Source organism: Lepidothrix coronata, unplaced genomic scaffold, assembly GCF_001604755.1.
Source record: "Lepidothrix coronata isolate B3197 unplaced genomic scaffold, Lepidothrix_coronata-1.0 Scaffold74, whole genome shotgun sequence".
In the NCBI taxonomy this organism is placed as follows: domain Eukaryota; kingdom Metazoa; phylum Chordata; class Aves; order Passeriformes; family Pipridae; genus Lepidothrix; species Lepidothrix coronata.
The window spans coordinates 1,479,292-1,500,505 of NW_016690254.1; the positions used below are offsets into that span (position 1 = coordinate 1,479,292).

A 21,214-nucleotide genomic window follows, 5' to 3' on the forward strand; every position below is an offset into this window, starting at 1 on the left:
CTGGAGTTGTAAGTAGCATTGTTGTATATGCCATATTGCATATATATATTTCAATTTTCCTTGAAAATATGTTGCTTATCATAAAAATGCTAAATAGAAGCAATTTTGCTAAATAATACAGTGAAATATGACATTAGGCAGTTGTCTTGAGTTTGGGGATTTCCACTTGCTTTGCTTTAAATTAGAAAGAAGATTAGTTCTCAAATATTTTAGAACAGGGACTTTTTGATACCATGTCCACAGTGGGACCACACAGTACTGCTGCTATACAAAAAATAACAGTGATTTGTTTCAGTCATGTGTTCTCAGTGCCATAGACTTCAGTGGAGATATTTGTTGATTTACACCAGCTGAAAACCATCTTGCACATAAAATGTACAGGTCAGTTTGAAACATCTATGTAAGGACATACATAGTAAATTTTTTTTTACTTTCACAGTCAAAAATGTATTGGGAGATTTCTTTGACTTGAAAGAAAACCCCTTTGCACTTCAACTACATGGCAGCTTCATCCTGCATTACCAGCTGTAGATGAGAACAATCTCACAGCAGGAATTTTTTTGTTTAATAGCATTACACATGGTAATCAGCAAAATTGAAATCTTTGCATTTTTACTCAATATTAAATTAATTTTGAATTTGAAAGGCCTTTGAATATGTTAGCAAAAGAAAATGTGGATGAAGGACACTCAAGTAGAAGAAATCAGGATTTGCACCAGAAGATTTTAAAAGATCTATCAGTAGAATCACAGAATCACAGAATATGCTGAGTTGGAAGGGCCCCTTAAGGATCATCGAGTCCAACCCTAAAAACATTTTTGAACATGTTACCAAGCAGCAGCTACAGGAAGATCCTGAAAGCTTTCCACTGTACTAAATTCTAATTCTACAGTCCTGACTTCAACCCATCTCCCTGGATTTACACACAGTACCTATGTGTGGCAGTCCTATAGACTGATATAGACATCAGCAATGTTTATATGATTCTGTGGATATTAATGAGGATTTCTCTCCCAAACCTTTAGCCATTTATGATAAGTGCCAATTCATACAATCTATCTTTTTTCTTTGAAGTAGAGGTAATCTAGACAACTAATTTTGAATAATACCTAACATTTAGAAGCTGCAATTGGTTTAGATGAATTCTACTCTCACTATTAAAATGCATTTAGTTATATTACTAGAGGGCTCTTCAAAAAAATCAACTTTAAAATATCTATTAAGCTCTAAAACCATGATTTAAATTACTTTAATAGAGGATTTATTTTTACCAGTCTCCATAGGCCTGCTTATGGATTTCAGAAAAAAACACCTAACAAGTTTCAATCTAGGCTTCAATTCTGGTATTTCCATTGAACCTTTGGCATAACTGTCTGGTTCGGGCATCAATTATTGTATTTCAAAATATTCTAATATCTTACTTATCTAATATACTACACCAATGGTGTGTTTCTCTTTATTTTAGTTTGATACCAATCTGATGGTTTTTTATGAATGGGTGTTAAGAAGAAGCATCAGAATACAATGACATAAATCATCACTGCTTTAAATTAAAGAACATTAACTACATTATGCTACTTAGCTCTTGTTTTTCTCCCCAATTCTATAAAATGATTAACGAACTTTACAATTCCCAATAGTTAAGCAGATGGATTTAGAGGTTTATGCTGGAATAGATCACATCACTTTATAAACTGAAAAGAAGAATGTTCTGAAGTTTTTTGTTAAAACCAAAAATTGTTTTAAAGAAACAGTATTTCTTTGTAAAATTATATACCTCACAGTTAGTCTTAGAGGAGAGGGTGTATGTTAAAAAAATCCATCCTTACTAATCACAGCAATGAATATGATAATTAGAAGGAAGTCATTGGAGAAGAGTCATAACCAAAGATTCTTAATATTCTTTAGATGCAGGCACATTTACTGAAAGGTAGCAACCATCACTTGTTCTATTTTTCAACAGAAGAACAAGGTGGGAAAGAAATACCGTCTTGAAAACTCATTAGTCATTGCATCAGACATTTGGTACTGCAGAGGCAGTTCAGGTTCTGAATAATCTTCAAAAATATAATGACATCCATCATTCAGCAATAGAAGGATTTGAGGAAAATAATTCAGATAGATTTGATGATGCAATAGGTGAAAGGAAATTGATCCGCTACAGAGGGGTCAAGAGGTGAAAGGGGACAATGTGAACTAAGGAGGCTTGAGCAGAAGAAATCAGGATTGGCACCAAAAGACTTAAGAGAGGTAGTAACAGAAAAAGAGCTGTCAAATCTTTACGTTTCATATTATAGACGAAGGAATTGTAATCCTACTTAAACCAGGGCGATGGCAAGCGAAATCAGATGAGCCCCACAGCCTCCTGACTACATTGCTCAAAGTTTCTGACACAGAAGCTGTCAGTTCTCTTCAAAGATGAACTTCAGATTATTCATAGACACATTCTTTGTTACATCTCAGAGAGCAAACAGCTAATTGCATGGTCTACAAAAATCGAGGTAGAGGGAAGGAATTCAGCTGAAGACTTTACTCTTGTTCTCTTCACTTCATCACAGATGAATTATGATCTGACAATGACTGGTCAATGAAAACTTTCAAAACAACCAGCATTGCTTGCAGTTGTGGGGCAGAAAAAGGAGAACAAGACAATTTGCCAGCATGGATTTGTTGGTGACTGAAGCAACAGAGTTCATCTTGCTGAGACTTCTCACAAGACTTGCAAAACTGTGCTAAAAGTTGACAAGACAACAAAGGCTCATTATAACGATTTAGAAAGACCTTTTTAGAGAAGAGGAAGACTTTTTATCCAGAAATTGAAGTTTCCTGATACAGAATTCATATCTCCTGCACTGATGGTCACCATAAAAGAGAAGGTGGGTGTTGCTATTACCAAACCAAGACAAAAAAGCATTGTCAAATTTCATTATGTCAGCAAGAGAAGCCGTACAAAGAATAACAAATTCCTAGTTACATTTATTTGAGTGAAATATATAATGCAAAGAACTTTTAACAATTAACCAACACTGGTCTAAAAAGGATCAAAAGCCAGACAGTGTTTAATCACAAGCTGAAATCAGAGGGGGAAAATCAGAGCATTCTGAACTTACTGCATAAAATGATCTTTCCCAGGTTTTGTTCAAATTCCTCTGTGAAACCGTGACTTTTTCAGACATGAAAATATCCATTCTTTCTATCTATGCTTTTAACTCAATACATGTATAACTAAATAAAACTTTGTATAGTCTTACTCTTGCAGTTGATGATTCATTCCTCATTGTACTGTGGTCCCTTCTCCCAGTCTCCTTTCTCTACATTTATACATTCTTTACATACAGATATCACATGTAGCTTTATTATAGGGAGATCCAAAATTATATTATGTGAAGATAAATCTGAAGACAATTCGCTCTCTCTTGTTCTCCTGAGAACCCTCCTAGAAAACTTTTCTTTCTCATAATGGATAATAATATTGAGCTCTCATGTTTTTGTCAAAAACGCTGTTATGCTCAATACCTATTGGCTGAGAGCAGAGTGCAGCTCTGCAGCATTCCTAGAAATTAGCAGTGAATTTCAGCAGTGAACCAGATCCTCATCTGTTGACTCTGACGTTGAGTAAATGATCCTCTCTCTGTGCCTTGTTTCATCAAATTTCAGACTCTGAAATTAAGAGGTGTTCAAGATTTACAGAGGTATTCTATAAATGTGCTTTTTATTATACTTCTATTATGCAGCACGCTGGAAAGTTAACCCCCTCTGACCAATGAGGACTGCATTACATGACTAGAATCAATATAAAAGTCATGTAAATAATTTGCAATATTCTGAACTTAAATCTCATTCATTAAAAGTTGAAAAGTATATTTGAATTATACTGAAGGCTTATAAAATAATTGCTGCAAACAGCCACAAAATGATTTATGGCTTTAACCGATCATTTGTACCTTCATGGTTGAGTCCTTTGAAATATATTTATAATGCCTATTTTTAGCACAAAATTTAGTAGGAAATCAAAATATATTCACGTCAGAGCCTCAGCCCTTTTTAACAGGGGCCAGGTTGGATGTGTGTCAAAACTGCAATTTTGCCTAATATGCTCAAGAAATGGGACAATTAAGAGATTTCTGCAGCGACTGTGTGAGGCAGGTTCCTCACCAGTATTTTCAAGTTTAAGAAGAACCTGGGATAGTTTGTTTTAATGCAGGTGGATTGTTTCACTGTCTGACATGGCTTTGAAGTTAAATGTCATGGTCATCAGAAAATTCTGGATTCAAGCAAGCTAACTATCCAGGGTCATTAAAGGTTTGTAGAGTGTGATGGGAACGAAGAGTCTTTGCAATTAAACCAATTATTTAGGTACTTAATCCTAGATATTTAGAAGAGTAACGTTTGACTCATACAAATACAACTCAGACCTGCCAAGCAAAAGAAACATATCGAAGGCAGAATAAGGCATAAATACCTTCTATACCAACTGAATCCAGGATCATGAATAGATAGGCCATGTAGTCATCTTAATTAAGATCAGGACTATGACATCTTGGACCACTCCAAACCAATAAGACACCATCAGCTTAAATCACTCCACAGGGTAAGTTATCTCTAAGGGTTTTGAAGTGCTCTTTTCATCCCAAAAGGACCGTTCAATGCTGAAAGCTAAGGAAGATGTGTTGTCTGTTTGGAGCTGCCAATTTTAGCAAAAATATTCAGGTTCAATGTCAAAAAGTTTTATTATATATTTGCTGCCACGGATATTTCACCTCAGCTGGGACGTAACCAAAACTTGTAGATGTTAAATCGCAAAATCTGTAAATTTACAAACTTAATCATTTGCAGCAATTTAGACCTGCTGGGGAATTCTATATGTGGTTTTTTTAATCTATTCCAATAACTTTGAGGTGGTATCTTTATTCAAATTAGCTTGATATACAGTAAAATTTGAACAACAATATGGTATTTTTGCATTTGTGTAACATTTTGTAACAATTTTTTTTCAGAATTAAACAGCAGGTAGAGAAGTGACTTTTAGACAGGAAGATTCCATGATTCAACACCCTCCTCTCTAAGCCAGCATAATAGTCTCTATCAGACCATGCATGGTGTGAAAATGTGAATTTTACCAGCAGGCAACAGAAAAATTAAAAAAAAAAAGCCCCAACAAACAAAAACCAAACCTCAAACCAAAATCAAACCAATAGCTTGGTTAAAAGTTAGAGGAATCAAAAAAATATTGAAAACTTTTCTTAATGTTCATATATATATATGTATACACACACACATATATGTATATATAAAAAATCCTAAATCAAAATTTATGACTTTCCATACTGGTGTATATCACAATATATCTTAGACACAAGAACCTGCACACAAGACCTGTTAATTCCCTAATATCTGGTTATGCATTGCCTTTTGCTGTGCTATCTGTCCCCATCACCAATGCTTGCACTATGCCTACAGCCCTTTGCTTTCTAGTTTCCATTTTTTATAACACTTAGAAAGGTTGCATTTCAATACAATACAAATAAAAAATAAAAATGCAAGCATAACTCTTAACAGCAAAAGGCTGCAGCTACATACAAGCAAATGCTTTTATTTAAATTCAGCAATGCTGAGTGTCTGTACCCAAAACTTCTCTCCTACATCTCTGTTTCATGTGGGCAATATATCATTACAGGCATCTGATGCCAAAATTCTTTGCTTGGAAACTTTAGAAATTTCTGCTTTTCTAATTATCACTGTTACTATACATATATTTGCATAAATGGTGGGATTCTGGAGTACCTGTAAAGCAACTTCATTGCTTATTTCTATACCAAATATATTACGATTTTATATAGAGTTATCTTACTGATAATTGTTCTCTGCTATATTTCTCCTGACTCTTAAACTGAAACATTTGTTTGTCTACATGATTTCATGTGCCAAGTGTAATTACTTCTAGAGCAGGTCATCTGTGTCTTGAGAAAGTTTATTTCTTCAAAACACTGAGATGAAATTACACTGCGCCGTTGAACCTGACTTATTAAACAGAATTAGGCCAAAAGACAGCTACTTGATGCAAGATGTGTTCTATTTTTTGAACGTCAAAGTGTGTGAAACTGGCAAAATGTTGGCTGTCCTGCTCTGTTGTCACACTGCAAATAAAGGTATTGTTAATGTGAGAAAGCAAGCTATTCACAATTTTAAATTACTCTGTTGTCAACTTCCCCACATAATTATGTAGCCCTAGAAACTGCAAAGGAAAAGTAATCAAAACATTTACACAGAATTGGAACTGTGGATTACTGGGAAAAAAAGTTTTATCAGCAAAGATATGGCTAAAGGATTTTAGAGAGTTTATTTTGCCTCAAGCAAGGCCTTGTGTACACTAACAAAAATGAACCTCAAACTCCAAGAAAACATAGAAAACTTTTTTTGTTATCATTCTTCCATATCTCTGTTATTTAGTAAATATTCTAAGTAATTAATCTATTTGAATAGTTGTTAAGGAGTCCCATGTCTTCTCTAACCTGCATATTGTCAAACTGCACAGTGGTGATTCTGTAGTTCCCTACATTTAAACCTTAATAGTGTAAGGAAAATAGGAAGTTTATCCCTTTTGGTTACAAAGATGTATGCTGCATGAACAATAAGATCAAATGGCTGCACAGAAACTGTTCCTGTGGCTATCAGTGAGACTTGTACGTACATCACATCTGCACAAATAGATTCCTTTTTGCAAATACGGATAATTTACATTCTTATAGTTATTATGGTATCTGATTACCTCAACTTCAAAATTCTTTTAATTTCTAAGGATGTGAAATTAAAATTTCCGACAGTGAAATTCTTCTGTCCGTTTGGTCCACTTATTTTCTGTAAAAAAGATCTGCTTTCAGAGTTCCTGGAGGGATGTCAAGTTACCTAATTGCATGGAGTAATGCATTTACCTGTGCCTACCTTGGAAGTATTCATTGATTTATTCTGCTTTTGTTTCCCTTGGTAAATTAAGTATTTGGAATGCTTTTGTTCAAGACACTGTTGACTTTAAAAAATTATAATTACAACTAGAGCCTGAAAAAACTTCTTATATAAGTATATATTGCTGTTGATTTTTTAAGTTAATATATTTTTTGATTTAGAGATCTGAAAGTAAGAAGTGTGCTTAAACTTTCTATGTAAAATGTAACACAAGGTTTAGTTGTAACAATACTATGGCCATGTTGACATACCAGGAGGAGCTCATGTCAGACTCCTACAAACCTCTTCCTGCAGCCATCAAAACTGAAAATTCTAATTTGCTAAGCAAACAGAAGTTAGAAAATGCCTGGGATATGAATATATAGAGTATATAAAATTAAAATATAAAATATTAATTTTAATTCTTGAATCTGTAGAAATTCATGGAATCATAGAACCACATTCATTGCAAAAGACCTCCAAGGTCATTAAGTCTAACCTTTAACCAAATACCATCATGCCCACTAAACCATATCTCAAAATGCTGTGTCTGTTAGTTTTCGAACACTTCCAAGTTTGATGACTCCACTACTTCCCTAAGCAACCTGTTCCAATGCTTAACCAGCCTTTCAGTGACATTTTTCCTGATATCCAACCTGAACCTCCCTTGCCACAACTTGAGTCCATTTCCCCTTGTCCTGTCACTGGTTGCCTGGAAGAAGAGGCTGACAGCCACACTGCCACAAAATCCTTTCAGGTAGTTGTGGAGAGTGATAAAGTCTTCCCTGAACAATCTCAGCTCCCTCAGCCTCTCCTCAGAGGATTTACATTCCAGATCCTTCGTCACCTTTATCCCCCTTTCTCTGGGGTGGCATTTTTTGTCCCCAGAACTGTCCTAACTTTGCCACCAGTATTTAAGTTAAGAAAGTTGAAAACAACTACTTTGATCCCAGTGCTAAGAAAAGAATGTTGCTTCTTGACTTTTGCTGAAATAAGTCACAACATTTATACACTTCAGAATAGCTCGTTAGGAACAGGCCAAGGCACATCAGGAACCTCCTGGACTTGACAAGGTTTCCACAGACTTGCTAAATTTCAATGGATGTCTATTCCATTATCTTGCTTGCCTGTAAATTTTTGAACACATGTAAACTTCATTATTCACAACTGGCAAAGATATAAATTGCATTCTGCTTTATTTTGAACCTGCTCTCTGCCAGTTTTACCTTTCATGCATTGCAAGAGCAGTTGCACAGTCTTGTACATATTCACTGTGCCATTCTGGAATTGACAGACCTTTCCCATACCTTACTCATCTTTTTTTTTCCAAAATAATGATTCCTGCCTTACTGCACCACTTGATATATGGAAGATATTCCATACTTACAGTCATGCCTTCTGCCTTTCTCTGAATATTTCCATTTCGACCAGAATTTCCAATCTCTCTGAGGTATGAGAAGCAGAACTACATGTTGCATTTAAATACAGGCAAAGGACAGATTTATGCAAGAGCAAACAATATTGTTGTGTTTTCTATTCCTTTCCAAATAATTCTTAAAAACACTTTCCTTGTTCAACTGATAATGGAGACTGAATTGTCATTTCCATCAAATTGCCTATTACTACACTAACTGTATTACTGTTTACACATATAAGTTTGCATGTAAAGCTATTTTTACTCCATATGAAAATTTTTTACCAGTAATTTACATTTAATTTCTTCTGCCATTTTGAATCCATTTACTCAGTCTGGTAAGGGTTTTATACATTTCTAAGATCAAGTTTCACCTTTAAAACTGTGAATAATTCAGTATTATTAGTGGGATTTCTCATCATCCTGTTCACAGTCCCAACAGAGACCCTTCCACTTTTTTCCCCTATATCTAGCCTTTTAGAAAACTAATATTTTATTTCTAATCTGTTTCCTGCTTCTTAACCAGTTACTGATTCACCATTTTGTTTTTCATACTCCATATTGTAAGAAACTATTAGTTTCCTTAGAAACTTAGAGGAAGACCTTATCAAAAGCCATTGGCAATCTAGGCAGTATCTACCAACAGCATCATATTTGTTGATCCCTTCAGAGAGGTTGAACAGGTTTACAAGACAGGGAGGGCATTGCTAAAGAAAAGGCATATTAATTTTTCCCAGGAAGATATTACACGTTCAGGAGTCACATAATTCAATACTTACTTTCTTTTAATTTCCTATTTTTGACAGTACACATCTAGGGCTTTTTAACATATTAAACCCTTTTAAGAAAAATTTTATCCCATTTGCTATTCTCTAATTACCAGTTAACAAGACCCTTCCTGAAAAGGAATATTCTGGCATGGGAGCTACCCCAGTTCTTTCTATAATTTAATTCATCCATGGTGAAGCAAAAGGAGAAGTTAATGGACAGTTTGTGGCTCCTGATATTTATTTAAATGAACTTTTTCTGTTTCTATTTTCAAGCAATATTGCAACTTGTTTACTTCTGATTTTTAAAACCTACCAACTGAGTAATTTGGAAACAAATCAGTTATCAATTCAGTTACTTTGCAGAAATTATTTCTTGCACTCAAAACTCCATAACAGCCAAACTGACAAGGAGCCAACGGGAAGCAGCTTAATTCTAGAAATGCAACCTTTATTCCCAAGATTAACTTGTCATTGAAATTGTTTAACAGCACACCAACAAAGACACATATTTACCATTTTTTAAATCCAGAAACTAAGGCTAAGATGTAATAACATTTTTTTCCCTGAAAAAAAAGTATCAGAAAAGTGAAGGCATTACATCCTAGATTAGATGACTAATCTGTTTTTATGAGCTCATGACAACAGTGAAGAGTTTTTCGCCATTTTGGAACTTGACTACAAGTCTCTAACTCATTTTCTTGACAAACAAGGAAGTCTCAAACAGTTTTAATTGACTCAGAGATGTTAAGCTTCAATTTTCCATGTGCCACTCACCTTTGAACTGTCTCTCTCTTTAAATGTCAGTCTTCTGGGAGAATAGGATGTGCCTGTGCTGTTTGCAGTGCCACTGACTGCTAAACAGACATGTGGGTGGTCACAGTTTGGGAATGGAGGACAAGGACTTACCTGCTTCTTTAGCAACATCTGCAGTTGAAATGTTTTGGAGGTTTGAGTGCACTCTGAAGGTCACAGCTGGTCCCAGCACGCTGAAAGAGATTATTAAAAAATGTAAGATTCATAATCAAGAGACATGGCATAATATTCCTTATCAAAATAGGTTTTTAAAGAGAACCTATTAAGACACCATTTAGCCCTCTTCCTTTTGCTTCATTAGCTACATTTGCATACATTTTTATACCTCTTGTGGTTTCTTGTGTGTATCTTGTGCCTGTTTGAAAGAATTTCAACAACATTAACTAAACTTCAGAACACTCCTGTAAATAGTATTCTTATTAAGAAGGTGGCAAAATGGAGGCACTGAAATTGTTATTCATCCAAGTACAGCATAGACCATCACTGGAATTCAGCATCCAAAGAAGATTACAGGTAGTTTCACATTTTATTTGCTTAACATCAACACAAGCTTAGTCCTGTTGTCACAACCGCAAGTGAGAGGGACAATATAGAAACTCGGAATATTTATCTTGATCATATTCTGCAGGAACACATGCGGGGAAAAGATTTGGAACGTATCTGATCCAAGAGCTGATTTTGATCAGAAAGATACCGCAAAGTATTTATCTTTTAACAACAGAAGTAATCACCTCTTTGAATAACTTATGAGGGGAAATGATTTGACTCTGCAGGGACCTTTCTGGGTGTAGCCTGATGGTCCTTTACAGCACTAAAACCTACAAGACCTTTACAGAGGAAGGTACTGGTTAGCCAGATGAAGAGAGGCAGAATAAAGTACTCAGGGTTTCACAAAAAAATATCATTGTGCACTTAGAAAGAAAAATAAATCCATATAGGTAATGTTGCATTCATTCTCCATCCATCCCAATAAATATACAATTCACATACACATCTAATGAAAAGAATGAAGAAATTTCAGTTTGGATGTCCTCAAAACTACATTAAAATACTTATCCATGAAAAATACAAAAAATACATATAAACACATGGTAAATATAGTTCTGAAAAAAAATTGTAAGTAACAAGAGATTATGGAAATATTAATGTAAGAATTTACAGAGAAGAGTGTAGGTGCTCAAGAAGAACAAAAATTGGCCCTATTTTATAAAAGTTTACTTACATATTACGTATTATGCAAGTTTCTATGTTTTTATTATTCATATTATCAGTGAAAAGAATTACACTTATACTATGAGGAAAAACCCTACTTATAAGGTGAAGTACATTGGCTGGACCCGTATATTAACATATTTTGACCTTCTATAGCTGTGGCTTATGAGAGAATGAAATTTGAAAAATTGCTGCATAAAAGAAATAAATTGAAAAATATTTTTGTTGCAGAGCTTGAAATGAAGTATTAAATTATTTTTTAGTAATATCTTCATCTTCTGTATTCATAAAATGGAGAGCACTCAATGAAGTGTGCTTAATTGCATCACACATATCCTAGACAGAAATACCTCTAAACTTTTTCCATTTCAGGCACAAAAAATCTCTGTTATTAACCATAAGACTTTGCTTTGAGGTCAAAAAGGGAATCAGAGTAAGAATAAGAAATATTCTTTTAATCTTTTAGTAGCAAAGCATGCATTGTGCACATTTTATTCTGGACTTAACAGGAACTGCCACTAATCAATCATTTTGCTCCAAATACTCCTTGAAGAAGGGAAGAAAAAACCCAGAGATTTTACTGCTAAAGGACACTCTGGATGCCCAGTCACTAATGGCCAAGAAACACTTTTAATAACGTTAGGTAATTATAAAACATTTCTCAACATCATATTAATATTGTAGATACTCAACAATTGCAAAGTACTTTTTATTTGAGATAACTGCTTTACAAAATTCCAGGCTGTTCCCCAATTCTGTCACTAATACTGGGATAATCCACTAAAAAATGCACCTAGGAATTTCAGGATACCAAACACTGAATATAACTACTGCCCTTTCTGCATTGCCAACGTAAGAGAAATGCTGATTTCTCTCTGGGTGCTCAGATATTTGCAGGGCAATGAGCAATCTGCTTTAAATATAAGTAGGCATCACCCCAGTATAAAGCTGTTGCATGAAAAGATGAGAGGGGGTGTGGAACTTTAGATGTTCTCCTCAAATCTTCACTCCATAGTCCATTATAGCTGAGAACCTGGAACGAACACAAAGTTTCAAGCACAGCGTAGTTGCACTTTGGCTCTATCGGCAAAGACATAAAAAGTTTTCTGCCCTCCTTCCCTTGCTTGAGAGTTTTGCTTCTATTTCTTGGCCACTCCCCGCTTCGTCCCCATAGTTCTCCCCTGCCCCACTCCCCACAGCCCTGCACTTCTTGGCGTCATTAAAGTCACATAGATTAAAACTGGATCATTTCAGAGACCCAGCCCAGGCAGTGAGAGACGGGGATTTCCGAGGAGTGAAGCCTTTCAGCAGCCATGGCACTATTCTCTAGTGACTCCAGCTGGATAATCCAGGAACACGAGAGGATCCAAGTCATGCCCACGTATGTGCTGCCACAAACACTGTCATTTCTCCTCACTTCTCAGGGAAATAAAGAGCAAAAAACAGGGTGGGGAAAAAAATTCTTTATGCAAGTGGGATGCTGTTGTGCTAATGCTATCATTTTCCAGGAGAGAACAAATCTCAGAATCATTTAAAACACCCACTCATATGTTGCTCTGTGGGATATTGTTTTCCTTTGAATTCTTGTACATAAGAAATCACCTGAGCACCACACCAGCATGGCTTCACCAGGCATATTCACAAAATACAAAAAATAAAGTAGCTCTTGTCACAACTTTTTGCACCTTGGTATTCTGTTTATTTAAAAGCAAATAAAAGACCTCGAGATTACTTGGTCAAAATTGCATTTCTGCCTGATGTTTTGGGAACTGACTGCTTCAGGAGCTCATAAAATGAGATTTTTCTCATGGGGGGCTTCTGGCAAAAACACTCAATAAATAAACATTTCAATAACAAAAGATGCCCTTTGGGGAATTCCTCACTGTTCATTATGTATCGGATGAGAACATTTAAACAAAACCAGTAATTATTTGACTGCAAAATATTTTTTAAAGGCTTTTTAACAAGAGGTCAACCAGCCTGAAAAAAGGTTCCAAGATGTATAAAATGCACCCCTGATAGTTCCTAACCAGGAATTTTAAGCCGGGTAAATGAGACTGCTTTTCTGCGAGGCTGTCAAACCCTCTGAAGCCTCGCTAATATTAATGGCAATTGTCTTTACAAGGCTCTAAGTACAGAGGCTCGCTGAAGTGCACACGTTTGTTTATGACCTGACGAATTGCAAACAAACCATTCCCACAGCTGAGGGAGGTGCTGGGGGGAGCAGAGGCATCCCTCCTGGCTGCTTACATCAGTCAGCACTCAGTTGGGGAGGGGAGAGCACTCAGGTAGGTAACCACAATGTCCAGGCAAACCTAACCTACATCTGAGACACACAGCTGCTGCAGCTGAGATTAAAAATGTCATATAAACGTGATTAAAACAATATTTTTTTGTCTATCCCTCCCCCAAGCTGTATGCTACTACAGTTGCACCTATGCAAATTTGTAGTCGACTCTTCTGATATAAATGAAGTTATTCCCACCTAAGTAAGAGCAAATTGGGAGTTTTGGAAGGCATCTGGACTATACAATCATAACCACACTAAGGACTTCTTTCTTACATTTTATTAGGATGATTTTTTGAATAAAGGTAAGCAGTCCTGGCTTCACAGCTAATAAACAGTGACTTCTCCCCACACAAAATGTAATGTCTGTTGCAATGACCTGCTAAATTTATTACTCAAAATTTACTGACTAATTACCTCCTCTGTTGGCTGTCACAACTTCTGCTTTTTTTTTTTTAAATTTCAGTAATGTTGCCTTCAGTCATAATAGGGCTTTTTTTAACAAAGACATTCAAAGCATATTGCAAATTGTCACCCTTATGTGCTGTTGTCTTTTATTCTGTTTACTAGAGATGAAATAATTACAGTGTTTATACCAAAATGACTTGAAGGTTGATTGCTGATTTAATAATATCCCCTCCCCTTGGGTTTATATTTCTCATCTGAAGGTGGGAGGGTACAACACACACAGAAACAAAGAATATTCTTTGTGTAAAATAGAAGTATCTCCTTTCATTAATTGTTTTACGACTAACAACATTCTTCTTATATTTTCCCTGTCAACAAACAAATGATCTGAATAAACAGAGCTGGAGCATGATCAATATGGCAAGGTCCATATCACTTTCAAGCCGTAGGTTATAATTATATTTATGAATGACAGGATTTGAATCTCCATAAATTATGTACCAAGCTTTGCATGTCTATTCCTCTCCCTCGTGTGTGTGTACTTCAGTATTACAATATCACACTGAAGGTTTACTGTGAGATACAGTCACAGTCTATCATACCCCCTAGTGGAAAAGGATTTGAGAAACAAGTGCCAACATGGTTCTGTGTACTCTTGAAGATGAGACATAGAGCTGATGCCAGATGGAAATGAGTTGAGGTGGCACTGCATTTTTAAGAGATACAGGCAGAGTTCAATTTCTCGAGACTGGAGGAAGATGAGGAGATTAGGATTGGATATTTCCAACATGAAACATTCTCTTAATGACCCTATTTCATAAAACAGAGCTGGCCTTAATAAAGCTTAGATTTGAAATTAAAGTCTCTACTTGTCTATATGTTCATTTCAAAATCCTTTAATCTCTGGAGGTTAAGAAAAGCAATTAGTAACGCTCCAGAGGACTGTGCAAAGCAAATTTTATAGCAGTGAAGGTAATTGTCTCAGGAAACGTTTGGTGGGCTTGAACTAATGACTTGCAATGTGTACACATCTCTGTTCTTTCTGTGTTTAGGAATTTGAAGCTTATGTCCATTGTTTATATTGCAATGAAGCCTTCTTTTCACCTTCTCAATTTTGGAAATTTTAAAATGTTCCTGCTGCTATAAATGTGTTATATGTTACATATAGAAGTATATAAACATACTTATGTCAAATCAAATTAATGGAGAAAAGCACATAATTAAAAGCAGCATTTTTCTACTACAGTTTTTTTTTATACAACATGATTTACAGAGAAAAGCAAAGGCAGAAAATTTCAGCTGAACATTGACGTATAGTACATAAATGGATTAAGAAGTGTACACTGGCTATTTTTTTCTCCTGATAGTCAGATGAGCTGTAAATCAATTGACCACTTGATTCAGGCTTCACCAACATTTTGGACCAGAACTGTTGACCAGAATTTATTTAGTGAAGCATTGCATCATACTTTATTTATATTACATAAGCAGGTGCCTGACTAAGCTTCTAAGATTCAGGAAAGCTGCAAAGGATATCTTGTGATGACCTGCTGCAAAATAACACCCCTGAACCACTGAGTAGAGAATTATTGATCATCACTCAAACTTAATACTAAAAAGGCACACATCTCTCACTCTTTAATATCTTTCCTGTTCAAAGATTTGGTTCACTTTGCACCTGAACTGCACAAATGTCGATGTACAGCTGTATGTATTCTGACATTCCTATTGACAGGTATGTATGCACAGCCAGTGATCAATTAAAAAAAAGTCTTCTTCTCTTTTAGCAAACTGAGCTTTTTGAGCTCTCATCTGGAAACTCTTAACATGCTCCTTAAACTGCAGAATGATACACAGGGTTCCAGAACATACAGCCAATAACATATTATGTATTATATTTATATCCTATATAAACTAAGCATAAACTGTTTGTTTGCAATACTGTCTAAAGAAATGTGGTCCTGCACTAAACACATGGCATGGAGAGCAAAAGTTGTACTCTCATCACACCTGGTGTCTGACGATGACCAGGAACTAAAGATGGAAAAGTAAAATCCCTGCTAAGGGAAGGACATTAACTGCAGTTAGTGGTTGATTTCCTATCTTGCATTTATTAGTGTTTTTCTCACCAGGCTGGGAGGTGTAACAGATACACCGCCCAGATTAGATAGATTGGCAGTTTCAGAGCAATCATGTCCTGCAAATGTAACTACATGGAAACAAAACTTGGGTTTGGATTTGATGGTTGCAGCTCAGGTTTACTTCTGCAAGCTACAGCCTTCGTAAACCAGGTGAGCACCTGGACACCTTGTCGTGCCCTCTTCTCTCCCCCTGGAATAAGTGCCATGGAGTGACTGCATGGAGCACCATTTCAGGGGGAGAGAAGAGGGCACGACCGGGTGTTCAAATAAAGAAATGCCTTCTGGCTGACACGCTGCTGTCACTAGAGTAATTTCAAGAGTGAAGTCACAGAAAAAGGATGACTGGTCCAGAAAGGGATGCTCTCCAACAACAGCAGTCCATGTCTGATGGGTCTCTGATACCAATTCTAAAAGATGGAATTTAAATTATTTTACCTTAATCATTAATTTTATATTAATCATTTTATCTATATGCATCAAAATCATGCTAAATGCACTGCTCCTAATTTACACTGCAAAAGACGATGAAAGAGTATTTTAGAGATTTTACAACTTGCTTTATCTGAGCTGAAGATTATCTTGCTAAGCCTACAATTTAAATGATTTAAAAAAGAGACAACACTCAATTTAGAGATTGATGCTACACTCAGTTTGTCCTATTTTTATTCTTCACAAAATGCAACTTTTGATGATTACTCAATATCTATGAATAATTTGCGGAGTTTTAAAATAATTTTTCTATTAATCTGTCACAAGCCATGAAACTTGACATTTTCACCACGCTGAGTACATGAAAGTTGCCAGCTTTGCCTGCCATGCAAATAAGATTCTTAATTACAGTATTTAAAAGAACAAACCACACAAGTGCTATAATTTTTTATGGTAAAAAAAAAAAAAGTGTTTGGACCCTGAGAGAGTGGGAAAATGGTCTCAAAAAGCTGCTTAAATGTACAGTGATTTTTCTTTCACTCCCCAAGGATTAAGCTAAAGGATAAAATTTATGTCATTTGAAAAAATAAAAATCGTATTCTATTTATATTTCCATTCTCTTCTTTTTACCTTTACACCGACAAACAGCAGACATTTTTTAATTTTCACCCAGTAAGCTTTCAATGCATTTTCCTGACTTCGGGTCTACTTACCCTCTGCACACCTGTGTTGTTAATGGAGTCAGCTGGAATCACATGTAAAATTTGTCTGCTGGGATGACAGTCACCTTATGCTCAGTTTGCACAAGTGGCTTTTACTCCTTAATGAAGAGCATGGCTCAGATGTTAGGATTGTTGCAGAGGTACAGGTTCACCACGCTCATGGTTTTGATAGGATCCATGTAAGGGACAAATTTCTTTGATGAGGATTAGGCTGCACAACCAAAGAAAAAACCTCAAATTTTGATACAGTCTCAGTTCAAAAGGCTACAAAACTCTGAGTGATACAACCAGAGCTCTGGTGCTTGACCTCTTAATAACCTGTTGGCTTCTCCTTTAGCTCTGAGTGGACCAACTAGAAGATTTGTTCTTGAGGTTCCCCTGCCATCTGTGAGACAGAGATACTTGCTTTTTAAGGGAGGCACTGCAAGTGGAATTTATTGGGCTTTTTCAGTCATATACATATACAGATGTGTATTTGCTCTGACTGTCTTTATGGCTCTTAAGGAATGCAAACCTTTCCACAGGAGCATTGTGGTGCAACTCATTGACCCAGATATGCAATATTTATTGGCTAGTGTGTAAAAAAATACTGCAAAAGAATTATTTATCTTTCTCAGCTGGGTCAGTGGGTCTGTAATATTCATTCAATCCAACCATCAAGGCCACAAAAAAGAGGAAAGAAAAAAGTGCATTTGTACATGTAGGAGAATCAGGTAGCCAAGGGCAGGAGGATCAAGAAAGACATAGATGTAAGATACTTTTGTCATATATCTTCTAAGGAATTATTGTTTTAAACAAATCCCTACGTTATAATCTTTTTCCATTTCTAATATTAGTAATTCTATTTGTGAACCAAGCTTTAGTTCAAGAGTGAGAATCACAGTGCTGTTTCTATTCTCATATCTGTCACCAAATTCTGTACCATTTTAGGGAAAATGAAGCAAACTGCCTTGAGTTTCAATTTACCCATCTGTAGAATGGAAATGATTACCTGTTAATAATATGTGAAATATTATATAAATGAAATGCAATGGCATATATTCCGTGACTTGCTTGAGAGAAAGGAATATATCCTGCCTACCCTGTAATGTTATTAACTTTAATTTTATTAAAAAAGGAATATGACAGCATTCTCAGTCACACAAGAGGATAGTAGTAGAGAAATATGAAGTTACAAAAAGATAAACTTCAGAAGGTCACTTATCTGCAAAAACCTTCTCTTGAGTAGGGACCTGAGTTCATGGAAATGTATCTACAAACCAGATTCATTCTGCTTTTGCTTACACAAATGTAAACCCTCTGTTTTAATGAGATGAAATGTTGTAATGAAAAGCCAAACATCATACATGCTATTTGTAAGAATCTCCTTAGATTTTTATGGTCTTTCTCTTTTGTCAAGTAGAATTCATAAAATGCTGCAGGCCAAAATCCTTCTTGTTATTTTAATGATTTTTATATTGTTTTAGCAGGCAAGTTCAGGGAAGAAGGCAGAATGATCTGGGTTATATGCACATTCATTAAAGAAAAGCACACAAAATATATTATATTGTACCTTAGGGGAAAAGCCACAAGACTAATGTAATGCTAAGGTTGTGAACTGACACATTTTTAAGTAAGGAAATGCAGAGTCGAAACTTTCACCTTTTTTTGTTTCCTTATCATCATTCCTTTAAAAACTGATGTATCTTTATATTATAAAGTAGTTGTCAAATAAGACAACATATACCAGAAAACACAGTGTAATTTCCTATAAATGCCTGCATGCAATGAGTTATAGCAGTACATTTTTCAGATAATTTGTTTCCCAGAGTCATTAAATCTGTGGAAGAAGTCAAGTTTGAGTAAAAGGGGTTCCATTATTTCTGAGTTATGCTTTTACAACATTTTAAACAAGATTATGTCAAATATCCATAGGCTGTTGGTTTGCTAGTTAAAATCAGAGAACAGATGACAAGTACTGCTCAACTTTTTTGAAAGGTGAATCTTTTTACTAAGACTAAGAATAGCACAGTTTCCAATTGAAATAAAAATCTTGCTTAATTTCTGGAAAATAAGAGGAATGGAAATAAAAATTCAATCTGTTGCTAGTTTATACTACAGTATCTTAAGGGGAGCAGGATGAACTATATGTTTTCCATGTGCACAACACTAGAACATTCCTCTCAGTAAATCTAAATGACATAGATGGCAGAATCCAGAATTTGTCAATCTAGAAAAAAAATTTTGCAAGAATAGTAATCCACAGGTGTTCAACATTCAACACAAGAAAAGATTAATCACACCAAATAAATGAGAAATCAGTCATGGAGAATCTGCCTGGTAGAGGCAAGTCTGCAGATACAAACCTAATAAGACACTGTGCTACCTGTCCCACTACTGCTCAGTGGTTAAATAATCCTCCCTCACACTATTCTGCTTCTCAATAATTTCCTGAGATGTTCACATTTAGAACATACATACACCAGATGTCATAATACATCAGCACGGTGAAGTGAAAATACCAAGTATTGTTCCAGGGTTTAGGTTCTGGATGACTGAATGTGATTAACTGGTTGATTGAATTTTTCAGGTGTTATAAAAATAACATGACAAACAATGAACAAAACCTATATGGCATGATTAGGACACTATAGCTGATGCACATGTTCATAATAGGTGAGGCTGGAAGCTCCACTCATCAGCCTGCCTGCCCAACACTTCTGATTTGAACGCGTTTAAAGCTTCTCCAAACTTCCACCACTTGGTTTGATTTTCAGACATCTTCCTCACTTCAAGTTCTTTTCACTGGGATGGTTGGCTGGCTTTTCAAATTGTATTTATTCCAACCCAACCGTTTCAGCTCTTCCTAAGAATAAGGATAAGGACAGGTAATGTTTGGTTGTGTAAGGCCTTTTCTTTGAAAAGGGGGTGCAAAGTGTCTCTAACCCCACTGCTTGGAAACTGAGATTTGAAGCGTGGCAAGAATGTGCTTGTAACTGCCCTCATGATAAGCATTCCAAATTCAAGCTTTTGTTAGAATCACTGTTTACTTAAAAGACATAGTTGGCACTTCATTTGTAGAAATGCAATCTTCCTTTCAAACTATTTTTTCAGTAGGATCCCTGACATCCAAAGATGAATGGTGGTCAAGCAGTAGAGAAGACCAATATTTTCAGGGGGCTTAATTTCAATTTTATCAGACTTCAGAAGGTATGTTGCACATAAGGTATGGAACTATGAAGATGTAGGTCCTACTGTTACTTTGAATTCTGCTGATACCATCCGCTTGAGATTCAGACTCAGACTCAGTTCATTCAAAGCCAGATCACTTCAGGAATTTATTTATTTATTTTAGAGGCCAAATAGCATTGTCTGAACTGAGAGTTGACTTCTGGGACTGCTGAATGCTCAGGATGGTAATTGAAGGTAATGGGATCTCAGTCAGTGAAGTTCTTTGCAGAAGAGGCTGAACAAGGTATATATACTATGAGACATCACACTGGACACGTATTGGCAAATGCTTTGACAATAATCTTTTCATGCATAACTCCAGCTATGTGTGGTCCTAATAAAACCCCACATCTCATATGAGTTAAATATATTGCTTCACGTTTGTCAAGCATTTTGATAGTGTACTGAAGAGCACCATAGGAAAAAAAACTAAACCAAAGCAGAAGGAAATGGGATTTCTGACCTTAAAGCAGAATTTGAATAGAGTGCAACAAATAAAACCTGAACTCACACATTGAACAATGAAAATAAAATTAAACATTGAAAAGCTACTCATTAACCAAGTAATCTTTTTTCTGCTGTGGATAGTACAGATAGCTGCAGAAAAATATATAGATATGACTGAATATTTCAGGACTGTATCATAAGTAGAGTTGTTCAAAAGATTAGTCACCTGAACAAACAAAAAATTTAAGAAAAAATGGCTTGAGTTCAGACCAAAGTCAAATTTTTTTTATTATTATCACTAAAATAAAAGCATTTTCCTTATAAGACAAACCGTTAAAATTTGAAACTAGTCATTACTTTGAATTTATAGTATTTTCCTTTCAAAACACAGACCACCCTACTGTGTCTGCTATAAAGTT

General features: G+C 35.6%; 1 protein-coding gene across 1 annotated transcript in view; it reads right to left on the bottom strand.

Moving 5' to 3' along the window:
* Positions 1–21,214, bottom strand: part of PTPRN2 (protein tyrosine phosphatase, receptor type N2) — a 577,227-nt gene that overhangs the window by 347,437 nt on the left and 208,576 nt on the right. Inside the window, exon 10 of the mRNA XM_017819358.1 lies at positions 10,033–10,112. Coding sequence (XP_017674847.1) covers positions 10,033–10,112 — 80 coding nt within the window. The remainder of the gene's footprint in view (positions 1–10,032; positions 10,113–21,214) is intronic.